The sequence below is a fragment of the Adiantum capillus-veneris genome, chromosome 17, assembly GCF_014529385.1.
Source record: "Adiantum capillus-veneris isolate H3 chromosome 17, ASM1452938v2, whole genome shotgun sequence".
NCBI lineage: Eukaryota > Viridiplantae > Streptophyta > Polypodiopsida > Polypodiales > Pteridaceae > Adiantum > Adiantum capillus-veneris.
The window spans coordinates 7,415,001-7,435,478 of NC_140947.1; the positions used below are offsets into that span (position 1 = coordinate 7,415,001).

The 20,478-nt window shown below is 40.1% G+C and overlaps 1 protein-coding gene across 1 annotated transcript in view; it reads left to right on the forward strand.

Moving 5' to 3' along the window:
* Nucleotides 1-8,416, forward strand: part of LOC147436761 (metal transporter Nramp6-like) — a 70,111-nt gene extending 61,695 nt beyond the window's left edge. The window contains exons 4-13 of the mRNA XM_086486187.1: nt 1,696-1,774; nt 1,899-2,003; nt 2,074-2,183; nt 2,273-2,454; nt 4,475-4,544; nt 4,629-4,802; nt 4,951-5,055; nt 5,148-5,279; nt 5,390-5,485; nt 5,585-8,416. Of these exons, the coding sequence (XP_086342313.1) occupies nt 1,696-1,774; nt 1,899-2,003; nt 2,074-2,183; nt 2,273-2,454; nt 4,475-4,544; nt 4,629-4,802; nt 4,951-5,055; nt 5,148-5,279; nt 5,390-5,485; nt 5,585-5,911 (1,380 nt within the window). The 3' untranslated portion in view covers nt 5,912-8,416. The remainder of the gene's footprint in view (nt 1-1,695; nt 1,775-1,898; nt 2,004-2,073; nt 2,184-2,272; nt 2,455-4,474; nt 4,545-4,628; nt 4,803-4,950; nt 5,056-5,147; nt 5,280-5,389; nt 5,486-5,584) is intronic.
* Nucleotides 8,417-20,478: the final 12,062 nt, after the last annotated feature.

Here is a 20,478-nt window from a genome sequence, read left to right on the forward strand (position 1 = left end):
GTTTCTTAGCAATAGGCTGATTTGGAGGCGGTCCCACATATGGCCGAAGTAAACTTACATGGAAAGCATTATGGATCCTCCAATTAGATGGTAGCTCTAATCGGAAAGTAGCATCATTGACTAGGTCAATTATCTTAAACGGCCCACAGTAATGGTTGGAAAGTTTTACCACCTTCCCTTTATGAGTCACTTGTTTCTTTAGTCTTGCCTTCTCAAACTTGAGTAAGACCGATTGATGGATTGTCAAATCCAAGTTCCTTCTCTTCTAGAGTCGCCAGTATTTGATCCCATTGAAGAGGGGAGTTACTCCGCTCCTTTGTCACGGATTATTTAGTTGGAATAAAGTCACTGATTTTCCTTTGGATTTCAAGGCTATTGCTATGCTGACAGTATTCTGCTGTATGACTTTATGAATAAGGAACTTGGAAATGGGAATTCTTGAAATTGAATCTGATTGATGTGTACTCTCTCATGTGATTTTGTTTGAGTGCAGGATTGAAAGGCGAAATGACTGCAACAATTCAGTCTTGAGATTTTATAGACATGATCGCAATAAGAATTAGTTAATCCAACATCTAGAAGCGATTGCTAAACATGTTGTCGGGAATCATGGTCTTAACTGAACTTGAATGGCTAAATGAGTATCAAGATTTTTTCATTGAAGAATTGACAAATCTTTCCCCTCCTAGAGAACTAGAGCACAAGATCGAGCTAATTCTTGGTGCCCAGCCAATAGCATGGGCCCCCTACAAGATGTCGCCTTCTGAATCCATAGAGCTGAAGAACCAGTTGACTCAGCTTTTAGAACAAGGCTTCATCAGACCCAGTGTCTCTCCATGGGGAGCTCCTGTGCTCTTCCAAAAGAAGAAATATGAGACGTTCAAACTTTGCATAGATTTTTGAGGCTAAAATCAGTGTACTGTCAAGAACAAGTACCCCTTGCCTTGCATAGATGAGCTACCCGATCAACTTGGTGGTGCTAGATGTTTCACCAAGATCGATCTCAGATCAGGTCATTACCAAGTGCGGAAGACATGAAGTCATAAGTTGGAAGCAGGTTCCCGTTAGGGTCCCATCCGATGGGGCCCTAGGGGCACTTAAAGATTAAAAAGAGAGAGAAAATCTAGGCACGGAACTACACCGGGCCGTGTCGACTCAATTGAAATGTGATTAAAGTGTGAAGTATTTTTAAGTGTTTCTCTGGTGTGTTGTGCCAGATTCCCGACTTGGGGTGCCCAAGTCTGTTACACCTCTTCACACTTATCCTTGTCTCCTGCTTGGTTTATATTTCTTTTGGCACTAGGTGGTAGTTTGTTGTCTCTTGGGCCCAGACGATGGGCAGCTGCTGCCTGATGCAGCCATACCCCTTATCACCAAACTGCAGGCGCTTTTATTGTCCTCTCCCTCGTCAATGATTTTGTGGCTTTGGGCTAGTTTTCTTTGGTCCTTAAAAGGTGTTAATAGAATCGTTCTCCTACCTTCCTCTTGCGTTCTTTGTTTTAAATGTGGGATTGGGAATCTTTACTAGTCCATCTGATTTGGCAATGTTAGTTGCAACCTTGGTTGAAAATTTGGAGTGAGTGTGTGTTTTTTTTAATGGTGAATTTGGTCTTATCCTGGATTCATCTAGGCATAGGTGTTCTTTTATGGTGCTTATAGATTTTTAAGTTAGTAGATTTGAATTTGATTTGGCAGCTTCTTTGGGTGCTTGTTATAGCAACCATAGCAGGAGCAATTGTTCAATCTCTGGCCTCAAATTTGGGTGTTGTCACAGGTGAGAAGTTCCTGCAGTATTAAGGTTGTACTATAAGCACATTTGAGCTTCTCAGAAAGTGAGATCTTGTTTAATCCAGTCGAGACCTTAAGTTTGTAGCTTAGACCTTTTTTTTTTTTCCCAGGAAAGCACTTAGCTGAACATTGCAAAGCAGAGTATCCACCAGCTGCAAATCTTTTACTTTGGGTTTTAGCGGAACTTGCAATTGTTGCAAGTGATATCCCGGAAGGTAAGTTCTTGTGCCTTCTGAACTTGCAGCTTTACAAATGTGTGTGGATGTTGACATTTTTGATTGGCAGTGATTGGAACAGCATATGCTCTCAACATGCTTTTCCACCTTCAGCTGTGGTTGGGAGTGATCTTGACAGGATTCAGCACTCTAATTTTCCTTGGGCTTCAACAGTATGGGGTTAGTTTGTGGTTTGCTTTTAGAAGTTTTCACTGTTCAGGGTTGCCGTACTTATCATTACTATATTGCTTTACATTTTCTTGTTGTAGGTGAGAAAGCTGGAAGTTTTTATCTTCTTCCTGGTGTTGACTATTGCATGCTGCTTCTTTCTAGAATTGCAATATGCGGAGCCTTCATACAGGGAAATTCTGTATGGTCTTTTTGTTCCACGCTTGCAAGGTGATGGTGCGTTTGGAATTGCAATCTCGCTTTTGGGAGCAATGGTCATGCCGTGAGTATTTCTATAACACACATCCTTACAATGCACATGAATGGTGTGAAGGACTTTCAATGCTGCTTTCATACATCACTTGGGCTGTTAAATCTAGCTGCTACTTGTCTTTAGTGATCCTTTTATAAGTGCAGCTGGCATATGCCAAGATGTTGAAATTAATAAGGGACCTAATTGCAGGAATAGGACCAAGCATAGCATTCAAGGCTATGCAATACAAAATGGTTAAAGGTCATGGCATCAGTACCATCCTCACCAAGACAAGAGGCACCATCATGCATATCCTGCTTAGAGAATGGAGCCTCAAACTTGAGAAATAGGAGCAAATGTCAGGTTAGAGGAGCTTGGTGCACGTAGGATGTTGTAACAAGCAGGCCATTGAAATTTAAGATTAGTACATTTGAGGTTAGAGAAGCTGGAGTCAAGTGGCCAGTATTTAAATACTCTTCATGTAGCAAATGTTCTAAGTAAGATAGAAAGCTTGCCAAGTCCTCGGAGTGTGGTGCTTGGTAGCTATAGACATCCACCAGTGCCATGCACTGCCTCTGAGAAGAAAAAGTGGCTTGAAAAATCTTTGATCCTTTTGCAAGTGATCTTTATGGTTTATGCCCTGTAAGACAGAGTGATGAAGATGGGAGCGCGCCCGATGCGCGATGGAGTAAGGGTGGGAGTGGCTAATAACTCCGCGGTCGCAACACGAAGATTCTTTGAAAAACAAATTTCTGACAATTTGGAAGTGCCATCTTGCTCCATCTCCTCTTTGGTAGTATGCTTTCAAAAAAACACATGCCAGAAGCTCTGATATCATTGTCACGGGAACAGGCACCACGTGCCAATGGAAAAGAACAGACTGAACAACTTTATGCACTTCAAATAACAACTGAACTGAAAGAGATGCTCGACGTGAGACGGGGAGTGGCGGAGTTCCACCGCAAGAGAGCACTGGCCCCAAACCTTGGCGCCCGTTATGGTATTTCTTTATATTGCTTTAACTCAGTACAACGCTGGTACTCCATCCCCTGCACCTTCATGCAGAAGCATGCCAGAGAATGAGCCCTTGGCTCATGTTTAAAGGCCCTTGGCCTATGAAAAGTAGTTACACAAAAAGCTTCAAACTTAAAATCATCTGGCCCCAAAGGCCAGCGCGTTTTGCGGAAATTTGTACAAGTGCCACATCAGCACAACGAGCATAAAACGTGGAATTCCGTACTATCTGCCATGTCAGCGCAACCAATGTGAATTACGGAAATATTTCTGTACAGCTGCCACACCATCAGCTCTCCAGGCAAGAGATTGCCACGAGATAAAGTGTGTATCCATGTATGTAGGCCTAGTCACAAAACCGTCCTCCGTGAGTTGGAGAACATGCTCTCTATAGAAAGCTATCTTTGTGCCCAGCTCCTGTGCTGGCTGTATCCATGTGCTCCTAGTATCTAGCTGAATCAGATCCTAACGTACGAGTCTGGTGATCTCTCCGTGTGAGAGGTAGGGAGGGTGCATCCAAGGAGTACTGGAACGGAGGCAATCTATCCATGCTGAAACCATGTGACTGAAACCATGAAGTCATCTGTCCATACCAACATGCTGTGTCACCCTGCAGTGCTAGCTGTCGGGATGACTGCAAGGCTAGCCGAGTGTATCTGTAGAGAGAGAAGAAGAGAAGAAGAAGACGAAGAGAGTTTTAATGTCGTAGGAAACTATCCCAAGAGACCTTAAAGATCTAGCCGACGAGGAGTTGAACTCAAGACCTGGAGAGAGAGAGAGAGAGAGAGAGAGAGAGAGAGAGAGAGAGAGAGAGCATATGTTTTGTTTCACCGAACTCTATAAGACAGGTGGTGACAAGAAAATGTAGTAAAGTTATAAGTAGAAATAACAAAGTAGTGTGTTTTTTTTGCATTCTCAATTGAACCCTTCTCTAACCCTAAAATAGTTGCATGCAAAGCACCACAAATTCTGTGTTGATTGAAGACTTTAATCATGGCAAGGCAACTTATAGAGGGTTCCCCCCAAAATTTTGCAGGCATAATTTGTACCTTCATTCAGCCTTGGTTTTAACAAGGAAGACACCTAGAACAGTGCAGGGAATCAAGGTCTGATGCATCATGCGTGATGACTTTGTAAGATAGCTCAATATTTTCCTGCTCAAGTCAGTAACTTCTATATTCCACATGCAGGATGGTTGCAGGTACAACCTTATAGAGTGCAGCTTTGCTTTATTAATGTCGTTCATCATCAATGTGGCAGTGGTTTCTGTGAGTGGAGCTGTTTGCAACAATGAAAAGCTTTCTATTGAGGATGCAGTCAGTTGTGAGGATCTTGATCTTAACCGTGCTGCATTTCTTCTCAAAGTAATGTGATAAATAGACTTTCTTGAGAGGGCATCTATTTTCAAAGTAAAAAAGCAGCATCTACTTTCTTGATTGGAATAAAATGCTAATACTGTTGGAACTTGGAAGATGCTACTTTGAAGTTCATTTTAGGGATTTCGTTCTGCAGAACTCTCTAGGAAAGTGGAGCTCAACATTGTTCGCTATTGCATTACTGGCTTCTGGACAGAGCTCCACCATTACTGGAACTTATGCAGGCCAGTATGTCATGCAGGTATTACTCAAGCTGCAATTTCATGATTTACATGAAACCAGGTCTTCTTCCACTTTGTTAAATTTGTTTGGATGTTCTTTTATATAAATCAGGGGTTTTTGGAGCTCAAGTTTGCCCCATGGATTAGGAACATGCTTACAAGGTGTGCTGCAATTGTGCCGAGTTTAATCGTCTCTTTAATAGGGGGCTCGAGCGGTGCTGGAAAGCTGATTATCGCATCTTCGGTAAGCATTCCCATGGTAGTCCTTTCATAATTTTTACGTTAGAATGTGGTTGCTATAGTGGGTGATGGTAGTCAGTCATTGATTGACTCAACTTTTGGACTTTGGAACAGATGATGCTATCCTTTGAGTTGCCCTTCGCACTTTTACCTCTTCTGAAGTTTACTAGCAACAATGTGAAGATGGGTTGTCATGTCAACTCGAAAAGGGCAAGTCTCTTAGTCACCCACTCTTAACTTTTAGTGATGTCTCTATACAAATCACGTGGTTATGTCGTGGTACTTATTTACTTTCTACTTACTTTGCAGGTGGCCCTCTTGGCTTGGATAATAGGTTCTTGCATTATTCTCATCAATGTGTTTTATTTGTCCAATGAGTTTCTTCATTGGATTCATACAAGCACAATGCAAAAACCCTTTGTATGGATAATTGCAATTTTTGGATTCTGTAGCTTGCTCGCGTACATTGGTTTTACATGCTATTTAGCATTGAGAACAGATAGATTAGAGACCTACATCATTCATGATGTGTCTGAAAGTGTTGACCCTTTTGAGGAGAAACTAACATCTGATGTCGAGATGAACGAATATGGGCCACTTATTGTTTCTAATTCAAATCAATTAGTTGTACATTAGTAGCGTGTTTCTGGCAAGATTCAATTTTCCGTTCTTGGAGTGAAGGCTGGTTAACTCAAGGATAGGTAAATGCACATTTTTCGGTAAGTATGTGAGCTGTCTATCAAATGCACAAACTCTGGATGACTATGTGTGTACTATAGCTGGCACTTGTATTGCGGATCCTATTATGTTTCCTGTCTGTGTGTGTGTATTGTATGTCCACTCATGCTTTTATTTCCTTGTTTAGTCAAGATTGTACAAGCACATACTCAATTGGAAAACTATGTGTGTTTTAGGGTTATCTCGAGTTAGCTGTTGGTGTATGGTGAGGGTGGTGGGGATATGACTGCCAATATTCTTGTTGTCAGTCAAAGAGAGCACCCGTCTCACTAGTGAGAGCAAGTGTCATCACATCATTCTGAACATCACGTCGCTACTGGTCTTTTGGGCTTTGTCTAGACAAAGGTTTTAAACCAAACTCTAAAAATATCAGCCTTAAGGGATATGCTTTGAATGTTGTTTGAATGGATGCAGCTCTTCTGCTAGGGGTGCATGTGGTATCCTCACAAGTAGTAGTGTGAAGGGTGAAAAGTTTTCAAGCAGCTCGCAGTGATGGTGTTAAAGTTATAGCGTCTCAAGTGAATAGCCCAATGTGATCCCAATATTATTTTAGCTTTAGGTATTTATTCTACTTATTTGTCAAAGTTCTAGGTAAGGCAATTTCTGGAGGGGGGATACTCAAGGCCCCCAGGCTAGTTATATAAGAAGCACCTAGCTCCCATTGTATTACTATCTATTCTGCCAAGTTGGTTGGTTCAGCTATGGTATCAGAGCTAAGGATGGAGGACTAGCACACGAAAAAAGAGGAAAGGAGCAATCATAGAGGAGCTGTGGGGCGATGGCATTTTCTTCTTGGGATCGGCATCCTCAAGCCCAACCGTTGGTAGCTGCGTTTTAAAACGCTGTTGATTTGGGGGGGCTCTCATGACCTTGCATGCGGCAGCAAATTTTTCCTAGCAGACGGATTTGTTGTGTGTAGTGTTTTGAAACGTTGAGGCAGAGGAAGCTTCTCGGTGGCAGTTCTGCTTGCATTTTGAAAGGCATGTGGCATTCTGTGCAGGGTTTGAAATGTTTTTTAAGATGTGGGCCATAGAAGGTGCTCAAGGTGACGGGGAGCCTCACTAGCTGTGCTGGTTGCACAGAATCTTGAGACGCCTTGCGACAGGAGACTTCATCGGCAGCTCTTCCATCTTGCATTTTGAAGTGCTACGGAGATGGGAGCAGCATGGCCAGGTTTTGGCCATTCTGTTTTTGCAGTTTTGAAATGGTGTGGCAAGTGGCTACGGTTTTTGGAGGCTCATGGTTGTCAAGCTCGGGATGCTTGCTTTATGTGGAGCATTTTGAAATGCTTTCATGAAGGGAAAAGGTTATGCTTCGCTCAGTTAAAGTCCGCGGCTTCCAAAGACCAATATGAACCAAGAACTATCGGCTATAAAAAGTGCATTGACTGGTATTCATTTAGCTGCGCTTGCAGATCATGAAGGAAAAGCTGGAATTTGATGATCTCAGCTCTTTTCTCATTGATGAGGAAGCCATCTGGATCACTCAAGGGAAAATTCGACTTTCTGGCAAAGGTGGTGAAGCATTTGTTGCTTCGGATTCTAGAAGGGAGTCCACGAGCTGTTGTTACAACTGTGGAAAGCGTGGTCATTTGTCTCAAGATTGCAAATCCAAAGGCAAAGGCAAAAGCTCGACGAAGGACAAAGGCAAAGGCAAACATGATGAGGACAACAATGAAAGTGACTTTGTGAAGGACTCAACAAAGCCTGCTGGTGTGGGAGGGACTACATTGGCAAGGGCTGTAGCCCTCTAATGTGGTGGTTGTTGTAACTTGCTTCAACCCGAGAGAGGCTTGTGAGTGGTAGAGAGGGGCAAACAATGCGCTCTACAAATGATTTGGACCCATGTGTTAAGAGTTTGAGTTATCAGTGTTTGAACCCGTGGGTCGGAGTTCAAGGGACATTCATCTGGCAAGGAATCAACACGACATATACAAAACACTATGGACGTGCTGCAAACAATCCATTGTTGGCCAGATTATGGACAAGACATTCTCCAAAAGTTCATTGTCTAGGAAATTTTGAACGTGATGTTTTCACAGTTCACAGGGGATTCTTGGATGTAGTGTGGTCTAAGATTCAATTTTCAGTAAGGCAATCGGTGCTCAAGATGGCATTCTTCTCGAGAACACTTGATGGTTGCATAACCGAGGTGTATTTAGTGGAGGAATCTTGTGTTGGGGTGTTCATGGTAGCTTCTTCATCGACTTGGTCTTTCGACATGTGTCCACTATGAGCTGTAGAGAGGATGTTAAAAGTTATAGCATCTCAAGTGAATGGATCAATGTGATCCTAGTATTTATGTTACTTGAGGGGGATACTTAAGGCCCCCAGGCTAGTATACAAGAAACACCTAGCTCCCATTGTATTATTTATCTATTTCATTGCCTAGTTGGTTGGTTCAGCTCTCTCTCTTTCTCTCTTGCCTCTATGCTTCCACATCGTCAACTTTGATAGTTGGAAGTAACATAAGTTTCGCAAAAATTTCTCCTTGACTTAGATCCTTTTGTGTCCATAATAAGCACGAAGATCATCAGTTGGGGTTTTGCAAAATTGTACACATCAAGTTTGACATCAAGGCAACTTATGTAAAATGAGCAACGAAGCATTAGGAAATTTCGGAGGTCTTTTGGAGGGTCTTTTCAAAGAGAGAGAACAAAGGTTCTTCCGCCAATGTTACATAGAAAAATAGGCTGATATTAACAAAAATATGAAAAAGGTATCATCTACTCATTCACTGATCCAATTGTCCTTGCAAAAGGTCATTTTTTCATTAAATGCAAGTTTCTTTTTCTTGATGTAGGCGTCACTCATTCAATATGTCTTTTGTCATCATTGAAATTAAAACAAAATCACGAAACTATAAAGTAGTGTTCGAGTATGTCCTCTACATTTCAGAAAATAGCGAAATATGCAAAATCTTGTGAAGATGCTTTGTGTCACTTCAAAGGCCTGTGAGGGGAGGAGCAAGAAGAAGTGGTGTGTGGCAGCGAAGGCGCAACGTAGGAGAAAGTCAAGGCAGCCAGCCAGGGCAGCTCCCAACCCTCGCGCGATGCAGGCTCGGGAGGGGTGCAAGCCAAGTGGTGGGGGAGGTTTTGTGACAAAGCAGGCTAAGACGTTTTTTGTTTTTTCCTAAAGTTTGCTCGTAGTGGGGTTTGCACAAGAGGCTTCACGATGGGTTGGCTTAGCTCAGAAAGTTTTACTCGAACCTACACGTCACAAGCTCGATCTTGTTTAGGCGAATGAATTTTGGAGACTCTCCATCCTTCAAAAGGAATTTGAGAAGATTCTATCCAATAAGATTAGAAACGCACCGGTATTTACCAGTAGGAAGATTTTGACTTCGCCAATGCGTCCGGAACGTCAAAAAATTGAAAAATTAAATGTCTACTTGCCGTGTTTTAACACCCAAATGACGCGTAAGGGGTAATCTATTTTCTGTGAAATGACCTATGCGCATCGTTAGGCAAAATTTTTCCTAACAGCAAGTAGAGACCATTTCACATAAAATAGATTGTCCCTCACGCACTGCTCGACAAAAAAATCTACACACACATTTACATACATATATCAAAGATATTATATATATATGTGTGTGTGTGTGTGTGTGTGTGTGTGTGTTTTTGTTGAAGAGCGTGCGAGGGGCAATCTTTTTTTTGTGAAATGGTCTCTGTTTGTTAGGCAAAATTGTCCCTCGCGCACCGTTCGGCAAAAAACCCCCTTTTAAGGATATTTTGGCATTTTCTTCTTCTCCGGGTGTCAGAATAGGACAAGTAGACATTCGATGGTTTTTGGGTGTTTTGGATGCATTGGCAGTATCAAAATTTTCAAATTTGACACTAGTTAATAGTTTTGTGATTTTAAAAAATAAATTCAATGATGCCATATTGAATGAGTGACGCCTATCGCATGAAAACGACACTTGTATTTAATGAAAAGGTGATCGTTTTCAAGGACCGTCGAAAATTAGGTTACTTTTTAAAGTATCTAGTTATCCTTTTGGACGTACTCATAAGTGCAAAGACATTTTAAGAAAATTTTCTAGAGAGAGAATTTTCTTACAAGACTCTCCAAACGACCTCCGAAATCTAATGTACTCATGATTTAATGTACCATTATATTTTCTCAGTTCTAAGAGATGTAAAATGTGTTGATGTGTCATTTTTCAAAGGTGATTTGTGTGTGTGTGTGTGTGTGTGTGTGTGTGTGTGTGTGTGTGTGTGTGCACGTGTAGATAAAATATGTGTGTGTGCGTAAAAAAATCAGCTCTGCTTAGTGTGGCCGCAATATAGTGCAGCATGGGGTTAGCTAGAGTGCATATCATGCTTGTATCCCCGCCGGCATAGAGTTGTGGATTATGGGCTTCTAGCAATAGAGCTCCACCCTCCCTCCATCCATCATGATCACCACTGATCACCATTGATCATTCCATAAATTAGTTAGCGGTAGCTATAATCTTTAGTTTCAGTTCAACTTTACCTTTCTTGGATGACACAAGATGCACCACATGTATATTGATTTGTCCCATAGGCTAGGTTCGACCTGTCAAAGATGCTAATACTCTCTCTCTCTCTCTCTCTCTCTCTCTCTCTCTCTCTCTCTCTCTCTCTCTCACACACACACACACACACACACACACACACACACACACACACTGGTATCAATCTACATGCCCTAATTGGTTAAAACGTAGTCTTTTTCCTTAATGAATCCACCCTAGTTCACCTTATGGTTCTCCGACACAGAAAACATTCTTGCACTCACTCACCCTCTTTACGGCTATAATCAGTTTGGAACTAATCTCCTTTTCTTCCCTTTTTCTTGACTCGGCGAGGATTTGTGGTCACACCTACCCACTCAAGGTGGTTATTTTTTTGCTTTTTGCACTTGGTTATCTCTTAAATATTTTCCCCCATGGGAAGTTACCCTTATAGAGGGTGCATAGTAAATGTATCCTCATGATGGTAAGGTTAAACATGGAGGTTTAATTCCCCTCCTTCTACCAATGTCTGCTTCATGCCCCTGCTCTGTCGTCTCTCCCCCCCTCTCACCCTCTCTCCCCCTGTGATGCATATCCTTGGGATTTTTTTTGTTACTCTCTCTTTATCTCTCAATAAAAATAAGTTGTATGTTGTGTACAAGAGACCTTTGGGGATACTCAATAAAGTTTATCTCCTAGAGTACAAATCGGAGGAGTGGAGTAGTATGTGGACTAGCTATACATCAAGGTGGCATATATGATGAGTGCAATATGAGCCACCATGGAGGTGCATAATGCCATGTAATGTGTCCCCAATCTATACTAAGTTAATGAGGATGCACCCATAATCTAAGAAAGGATTGTATCTAGCTCTTCATTGTGCTAGAAGAGCATGCTCATGTATCCCATTGATTGCAAAGCATATGCAACATATCCAACCAAATAGTAGTCTTAGGTTCTAACTATAGGGGAAGGCTGTGAATGCAATATATGAGCCCATCGAACTTTTAATGTAATCCATAGCATAATGCAGCAAATCATACTAAAGACTCTATCTCGTAGATGGAGATCAAACCACTGCATTGTAGATGGAAGCATATCAAGAAATGCCCGTATGTAGCATAACACTTATGTAGAAGAACCCTCATATAGAGTATGTGACCCAATAACTTGCAATGGCCATGCAACCAACCCATCATGAATACCAACTTTGATAAGCAAACAAGACACTCTTGGACAAATCAGATGACCATAAGGCATATCTAAAACAATGGCTAGTGACTCCTCCCGTTGTGTGATACAACATTGACATGTGGGGTAATGGTCAACATGTGCAGTCCAACTGCCAACAGATATCTCTGCATGTGCAATCACAATACATACACCTGAAATAAGATATTTGTATGTTGACTTTGGTGACAAGTGCATGACCAAAACTGAAATAGAGAACCATATAAGAGTAGTTGTGAACGTGCCTCAGACGATTGGGGAGGTGTTGCTGGCTTTGAAGAATCCGTCGCATGATGTTAACAAATTACTCAAAGAAGGAACCCCATCAATTCTCGAAAGGGCCATTGCCACTCACCAACCTCGGGCTCTATCTCAAATCCATAATCGCCAAAGAGAGACATCCTAGGAGAGAAACAAAGGGTCTTGCTTGCCAAGGGAACCCACTATATGCATAGGGTGCCAATGGAAGTTTAGGTTGTCAATCTCTAGTCTACAAGTAGCCCGTGCGCATTTCCAATGACCTCTGTAGCTAACAAAGAAGCCTCAGAGTAATAAATAGCATGGTTTGTGTGTCCCTAACTAAAACACCCAAACTCTTAAGTAAAGCAAACAGAAATGTTTAAAACACAATAGAGTATCCCTTTTGACGGAATACAGTATTGTGATCAAAGCGCTACAGTGCATTACAAAACCCAACCAAGTAGTTCCACAGACCTACGAAGGTTGCTCCTGAAGTTGCAATGCCAACCACAAGGGATGGTTCTCACTAATTGAAGTCTTGGATATATTCAAATTAAGCTAAGATGGCTTGTTTATTAAAAGGAAAGAAATTACTAATGAACATTGAGTTGAGATCATTGAACTTGAAATATAATGACCAAAGTGCTCAACTCTACATCCTCCTTGTCAACTTTTTGAATTTCAATCTACATAATCATGAATCTCATAATGAGTTAACCTCTAGTTTATCGAGACAATAATAAGCTAATTAACCATTATAAAGCCTAGCTATCCTCAAAACATGCTATTGCTAACCACGTGCAACGCACAAGTCACAAAGGGCGGGCAATATCATAACCTCCCTCTTGCTAAGCATTATGAGAAACTTAGACTCACTTTCGGGCCTTTTAGTTCTAAAGAGAGAGTTGCACTCGACCAATGAGGAAGAGGCTTACATTACGTTGAAAATTGGTATTTTGGAGCCAAACTTGTTTAGAAAAAACGGAGAAAATATTATTTTTGTTCTTCAAATTATACAATGTCACCATTTCAAAGTATAAATGCCATAAGTCGTACTAACTCTATACCGACGAATTTCGAAACTTTCTTTGAAGACTCTAGATATCTATGTTCTTGTCCAAATATTTCTTTGAGTAGCTCTACTTCCCTCTCAAAATTGTCTTTCCTTTTTCATATTTGCGCTAACTCTACTGTGTGTTCTAGTGCACACCATGACTACCTCTCGAACGCCTAGCACTACCATTGACTTTGTTAGCATTTTTAATAGTTATACTACAAATGATCAGGCATGGATACCATCTAGAATAACTATCAAAAGTTGGGTACTATTGCAAACGAGGATGAGGAAGAGGAGGCAACACAATGATTTTGTGGAGGCTTTCAAGAGACAAGTTAAAGAGTTTAAAGTGTGTGCACAAAGCAAGTAGGTGAAAGAGGTCCTCATACAATATGGTAGACTTAAGGTTGCAAACATCTCCTCCTAGTTTTCCACGGCATCAACCCAACTATGAGTTATTTTGAGCATATCTTATTTAGTGCATGATTATGTTCGCAGGTGTGATGCTGATATCATGTTTGGTATGTTGCATATATTTATCCATCGAGCATGATGGACTGGCAACCAATAGAGAGCATAGTTGGGATTTTTAATGCTTTCCATGCATTTATTGGTGAGCAAATGTACCGAGGAAGACAACACAAGTAGCTTATAGATAATGGAATATTTTTTTAATGATATGTCATATCTGAAACCTAGAATACCCTTTGGATGGGGTCGTGTAACTCCCTTGCCACTTCCATCCGACAACATGGATTGGTATTTGCAAGCTTCGCAAACTAATGAAAGCTTCAGGAATAGGTTGTTTCAAGATATATAGAAGTCCCTCAAGTATTCTATTGCTACAAAGATGGTTAGGCTCACTCTATTTATGCATGTTGAAGTGTTTGTAGATTTCTTCTTTGATGAGCAAATAAGAACTATAATAACAATGTTTATTTGCAGGTCTGAGAGCTATTGGACTTTTTAGATGATAATTGGGATAGGAAACAGTCATGGGGCAAAATCTATATTTTGCAAACGAAGTCCATAGTTGGAAAGTACATTATAAGCTCTCAAAATTTCATAGTATCATTTTATTATTTTAGATATCATCTTCTTAGTTGGACAACTTATTCCGCTCAACCAAGGTATAGATTCTAACTCTGAGAACAAACCTTTAGCCATGGAGATCTACTTTTGAGAGAGCCTACTTATTGTGTCGGAGACAATGTCAAGTACAACTCTTGTAAAAATTAGGGTAGATCTTACATATGAAGACCTTCCACTTCTACCAGAAGTGTATGCATTAAGTCTCAACAATAGAAAGGTGCTTACTAAATGGATAAATTTCATTTGTCTTTAATGCATTAAGATATAGATACTAACTATTATTTTCTCTCAGATTCCAAGACGCAAGGAGAAGACAACATTGTGCAAGGAGTCCCTCTCAAATACACTTCACTTGATTGCTTCCACCAGAAGCTAGGTCATTGTTAGCAGCAAGCTAACTCGGATACCATTTTTTGAAGCTCTCATTGTAAAAACATTTATTATTTTGATGAATCGAGAATATTGTAACTCCTATTTTCCAGATAAACATTGTAGTTGATGAGCCAGAGCTACAAGCTTCCAGATTGTATCAACCTATCTTTAGTTGTCTTTAGTTAGAGCTCCCAAATTATTAGTTTTGACCACCAAAGACCTTGGCTAAGGTATACAAGCCAATTTTTGTAAGATTTTGATAAGTTTTGGATAATGAAATACAGCATGAGCTAACAGCGCTCACTTCTCTGTGTCTCGCCTTCCTACTCCCTCCCCAGTTGTCACATTGCAATCGCATCTGTTGTGTTGCAACCGCAGATAAGAGCTCTACGCATTGACATAAGCAGTTCACAGTATTTCGTATCTTTTGGCATTGTTGACCTGCGTCCTAATCTCATCATAAGTAGAAATTTAATCTTCAAAATCAAAAACTAAGTATAGACAGGATATTGGGACATCATTGCTAAGCATTTAGATGCATTCTGGGTCGAAAACGACTAGGTCAAAAGTCCACTGCTGTTAATAATTGTAATTTTTTGCACTTGATCTAAAGTGAGATTTGAGACTATAAGCCTGTGTGCTTAGGTCTTATAAACATGTCTTATAAATTTTGTTACGTTTGGATGTCATTTGATGCTGTAATGGATGTGATTTGTTTGCCGGTGAGCGATTGGCTTTTGGTGATTTCAGTCATTTGAGTGTAGCTTGAGTTAGATATGAGTTGTTTGTCGTTTTCCATGGTTTTGACAACCTCTTGTAATCTCTATGCACTAGTCGAATTAGCTTCGTCCCATGGATTGACAATCGTATTCGTGGTTCTCGCTATGTCTGCAATAAGATAGGAGTGAGGTTAGACGCCCGTCCCATATTTGGCGCTGTTGCCGGGGATTGAAGAGACCTAAACTATACGAGCATCTTATGAAGTTATCCTTTAACTTCCTACATTAAAAACTTTCTTTTTAAAACCGCATAGCTTAAGATTGTCGTCTTTTGCTGTGTAGAGGTAGCTTAGAAGCAATCCTATAATCCGGCTGGAGAGTATGCTTTAAAAGTTGTATGAACCAGTGGGTAAGCTCAAGGAAACCTTGAGGTAAAAATTTCAGGAGTTTGCAATACTTTTCTTGACATTTAAGGCCAAATTAAGTTTTGACTTGACTCAAAGGCTTAAAATAGCTCATGAAAAGACTGTCCAAGGAAAAAATTCAAAAAGTGTTCATTTTAGGCTTAAAGTAAATAATCGCGATTATTTACTTTTGGCTCAAAAGTGACCAAGGTTCATACCACAGACTCTATGCATGTGTATAAACAACCTTTGTAAAGGCCCATAGAATTTAGATCACCAAACTAACCAAAAACTGGGTAAAAACTAAATTTTGTACTGACTTTCGAGAACTTGAGTGTAAATTGGAAAAAAATTTGTTCAAACTCAATGAAACTTGATTCATAGGCTTATATTGATGTGATAAACATGTATATATGCTCAGTTGACCAAAAAGATGTAAAACTTTGCCAGAAGTAAATAATCGTGATTATTTACATCTTCCCCATTTTTAACTTTTTTGACCAAGTTAGCATACCACTAGCTTTACCATGTTGTAATAAGCCCACAAATCAAATTTGGTAAGATTTGGATCATTGGATTGAAAATTGTGACCAAATTTGTAAAGTCAGTCTACAGATACAAAACTGATGACCATTTGAACAAAAATTGTCCAAAATTGATAAAACTTGGCTAGGGAGCTTAAGTTAAGATACTTATCAAATCTGTGTCAAGATTGGGACAAAAACTTGCAAAAAAATGGCTGAAGTAAACAATTGCGATTATTTACATCTGCTACAAAATTTGATATTCTTGCACATTTGAGTATACCACAAGGTCAAGCATATCAAATAAACCACACAAATCAATTTTGGTGAAATTTGAATCACAAAAGTCTGCGGACGAAATAGTTGATAAATTGAACAAATTTTGTTCAAAATTAGTGAAACTTGTCCGGAGTCCTTAACAAGTTGTATACTTGGAAAATCAAGCCAAAAAGTACAAAAAACTGAGAAAAGTAAATAATCACGATTATTTACTACTGCTACACAGAGACACCAGTTTTGACTTTTGAACTTGTATAGTTTTAGACCAACATAATACAAGGCCACCGGGAAATTTTGGGTTCAATCGGATCCAAATTAGTACATGTTCACTCAGTTTCTAGGTTGCAGATTAGTCCTTTGACTTTTTGCAAAAGTAGAATCTGAAAGTCTCCACTGCTGACTCACTTAGCTCGATTTGGAGTGATACACATAGACCAGTCACAATAGTTAGCAAGAATTGTACAGTCTTTGTGAAAGAATAGCTAACTTGATCAAAATTGATACATGAATCAGGTTGTAGACACGGAATTGAAAGCTTGACAAAAGTTGCAATTAAATCAAGTGGAAGAAATTGACAACAAGTCAATCCGACGGTAAGTACTCTATCCAGGGCTTCACAAGTCTATATGACCCCTAGATCTCGTCGGATACTAGCAAGTCAAGGCATATTTGAAGAAACCGCGAGTAGAGTATCCACTGAAGAGAGTGTTAATCAAGGAGATCACTTGCACACTATCTTTGAAGAAGTCTCAGACACTTTTTCAGATCAACATTTGAAATGTATTCCTATTCAACTCATTCAGAAATCGGAACGACAGTGCCATATAAGCACACACTCTCTTTTTATAAGCCTAATCGTCATGGAGCTCAGGTTTACCTGGATCCTAATGAAGAGTATGCCATTCGCATTGATGACCACGGTATTGAGTTTGAAGAGGAATCAGGGCAAACAAACAAGGAAAAATGTACATGGATAAAAACGGAACTCAGTATCTACAAGTTGAAAAACCTGACGTGATAGACAAATGGGGGTTAGAAGTAAATACCATAATTCTAGATATGGCAGCAAAAGAAGGACCACCAACTTTAGAAATCGAGGAATACGATCAAGTTGACTTGAAGCCTTTGAAACTGCTTAGTACGGATAATCCTAGGATCGGAGTCTATTGTTGGGAGGATAGAAACGTCAAAGATCTCCTATGGACTCCTCATGCCAAATCCGGACAGCTAACGTCCATGAAGATCATTTATATCTTCAAAATCAAAGGTAAGGGTTCAACAGCCTACCAACCTACCTGTTTAGGAATTGTTATAACAATAACTTTGTTATGATGACTCCTGAGGAGGTGGAACAAACCAAATACCAAGGATACTCCATAAGGGATTGGATATTGGGCCAAGGACCAAAAACTATTCCAAGAGATGAACACCATGAGAGATCTTTTGAGAGTAATGTTAAGAAACCATAAATCACCTTATCACGAAGAAAATCGGGTGACACTAAAGCCAGTCCAGGGCTACATGAGTCACTATTTTCAACAGACTGGTTTGAAGGACTTGGAACATGACCAATTGCCAGGAGACCGGGAGTTGAACCAGATAGACGTGTCAGACCATCTGATTATCAGAAATGGGTCAAAAAATACAGTGGATTTGGAGATCCATATGACCACTTAGCAAGCTTTAAACAAGTGCTAAGAGGAGAAGCATATTTGATTTCCATACTCAATTCAAGGGGTTTGGAATGATATTAGAAGGAAAAGCATTGACATGGTTCCAAAACATTCCACCAAGGTCAATTATGGACTTAAATACATTAGCTCAAGGATTTGTAGCTGCTTGTTCCAAAACAGGGATCAAACACAATACAGTACCTCAAATCTATAGCTTCAAACAGAAACAAGGTGAGTCTGCTAGGGATTGTGCAGCTTGAATGAAGCAATATATTGCAAGATGCCCATAGCTAGAGATACCTGCAGAAGAAAGACTAGTATCATTGTTTCTAGAGGGACTGCTAAACAAAGAACTTCATGCTATACTGTATAGCAAGAAGCATGTGACCCTAGAAGAGTGTGTGTCGGATCCTATTGACTTAGGAGACAATTGTGATATTTTCAACGAAGAAGATGTCCCTAAGGATAACCAAAGCAAGAAAATAGCATCCACCAAACTAGCACAAGTGGGAACGGCTGCTGTAGCACATCTTTCAACCATAGAATACATGCTCAAAAGGATGAATGACATGATGAATAACATGCAAAAAGCACCTATGAGGGTACCAGGTCAAGGGATACCTCAACATGGACAACCAATTAGGCCACAGAAATGGTGTGCAATCAAGGGTAAATGGACCAACCATGAGACCAATGAGTGCTATTACTGACCGAAGTTTAATGGGAATGTTCAATACGTGCCTATGAGACCACAGGGACAACCCATGTACAGATATCAACTTAATATGGCCCCAGCTCAAAGAACACCGATGGGTATGGAAAGACCTCAGCTTGTGTTAGGTCAACAATAAGTACATGAGAGGGAGTCATAGATGAACAAGCACTAGTGCCTGTTACACTCTATGCTGAGCCTAATCCATCTACAATAATGGTAGAAGGAGATTAATATAATTCACATCCACTATCAATGGAAGAACTTGTGACTTATACTACACCAGAGCTTGCACCAATGTACTATGTAGCTACCCTTGACTAATCCAAGAACTGAAAACTGTCATAATTGTGGTGCAGATGATCATTAAAAAAATGAATGCCTGGCCTGACAAGAACCTCAAGCCATTTGAAGCTTATTGCATGCAATGTTGCAAAAAGGGAGGACACTTCCCTGAAGATTGTCCAAAAAATCCTTTAAACAAGGGAAAAACAATAGTGAACGTAGTCCAAGTGATACCTAGTAGCTCATCTGAGAGTGAACCAATTGTTCCAATCAAAGTAATTACCAAAGCCAAGACTAAGAAAAATAAACATAACTCCTTTGATGACTCGAAGAATACAAAAATTTCCTTTCAAAAGACCAAAAGAAGCAGAAACAAAAGGTATGAGATGAGAAAACAGAAACAAAGGGCTGAAATCGAGGAGAAAGCAAAGAAACTATTCCAAGAAAAAAAGAAAGAAACTGAAATGACATCAAGGAAACCACTGTGAAATCTGGAGGATCAATTTTGGTAGACAAAATTTTTGAGCCTATTAATGCAGCCTTGGAAGCTTACCAAGCAGGTCTTAAAGCAGGCCAAAACATGGAAAACAAATGGAAAAACTATCATTCTCCAGACATGGAAGCAACTAAGCTTGAAGCTTATCAAAATTTGGTAAGAATCACTCAGAGATGCTGGAAAAACAAAAACCCAAGCTCGAGAATATGGCAAAACCTATGGAGCTTGTGGTAGGAACCAGTAAAGAAAAATCCAAAGTGGTGGTAGAACCCCACCTTGAAACAAAAGAGCCAGAACTTATATTGCCGGACAGCGAAGATGCCTTAGACGGAATTCCATTCATAGAAGAAGACTAGCCAGGACACTTATGGGAAAAAGTTACAGAGATTAATGATGGGAGCCTAACTCTGAAGTCAACTCCTATAGAGGAAGTTTGGTTAGACAACCTACCTCCTGATATGGACATGGATGTACAATCCTTGTATGGGGATTGCACATATGAAGCTTCAAGAATATCTTAACCATTGACCTTGAAAACACTACCCTCATACATGGGAGATAATGAAGATGAATCCATAGTGTGTAAAACCACTCAGATAAAGAAAGCGAAACAGACCCTAGAAGTAGACAATATCCATTCAATCATGCTTACACCCATCCAATGCACTCTTGCTTTAGGAGAACTGTTGAAAATCAAACCATATTTATGGAATGATCTACAGAAAACTCTAGAGAAGGTGGGAATAACAGGGCTAATCGCAAAAAAATTGAGAAAATTGAAACATGAATTGGATACCAAAGCGATTAGATCTGTTCCAATGAACAAAGTCGGAGATTACTGTGAAGGGTAAGAAGGAAACACAACCCTTCCAGTGAAATATAATGACATATAAACCATGGAAA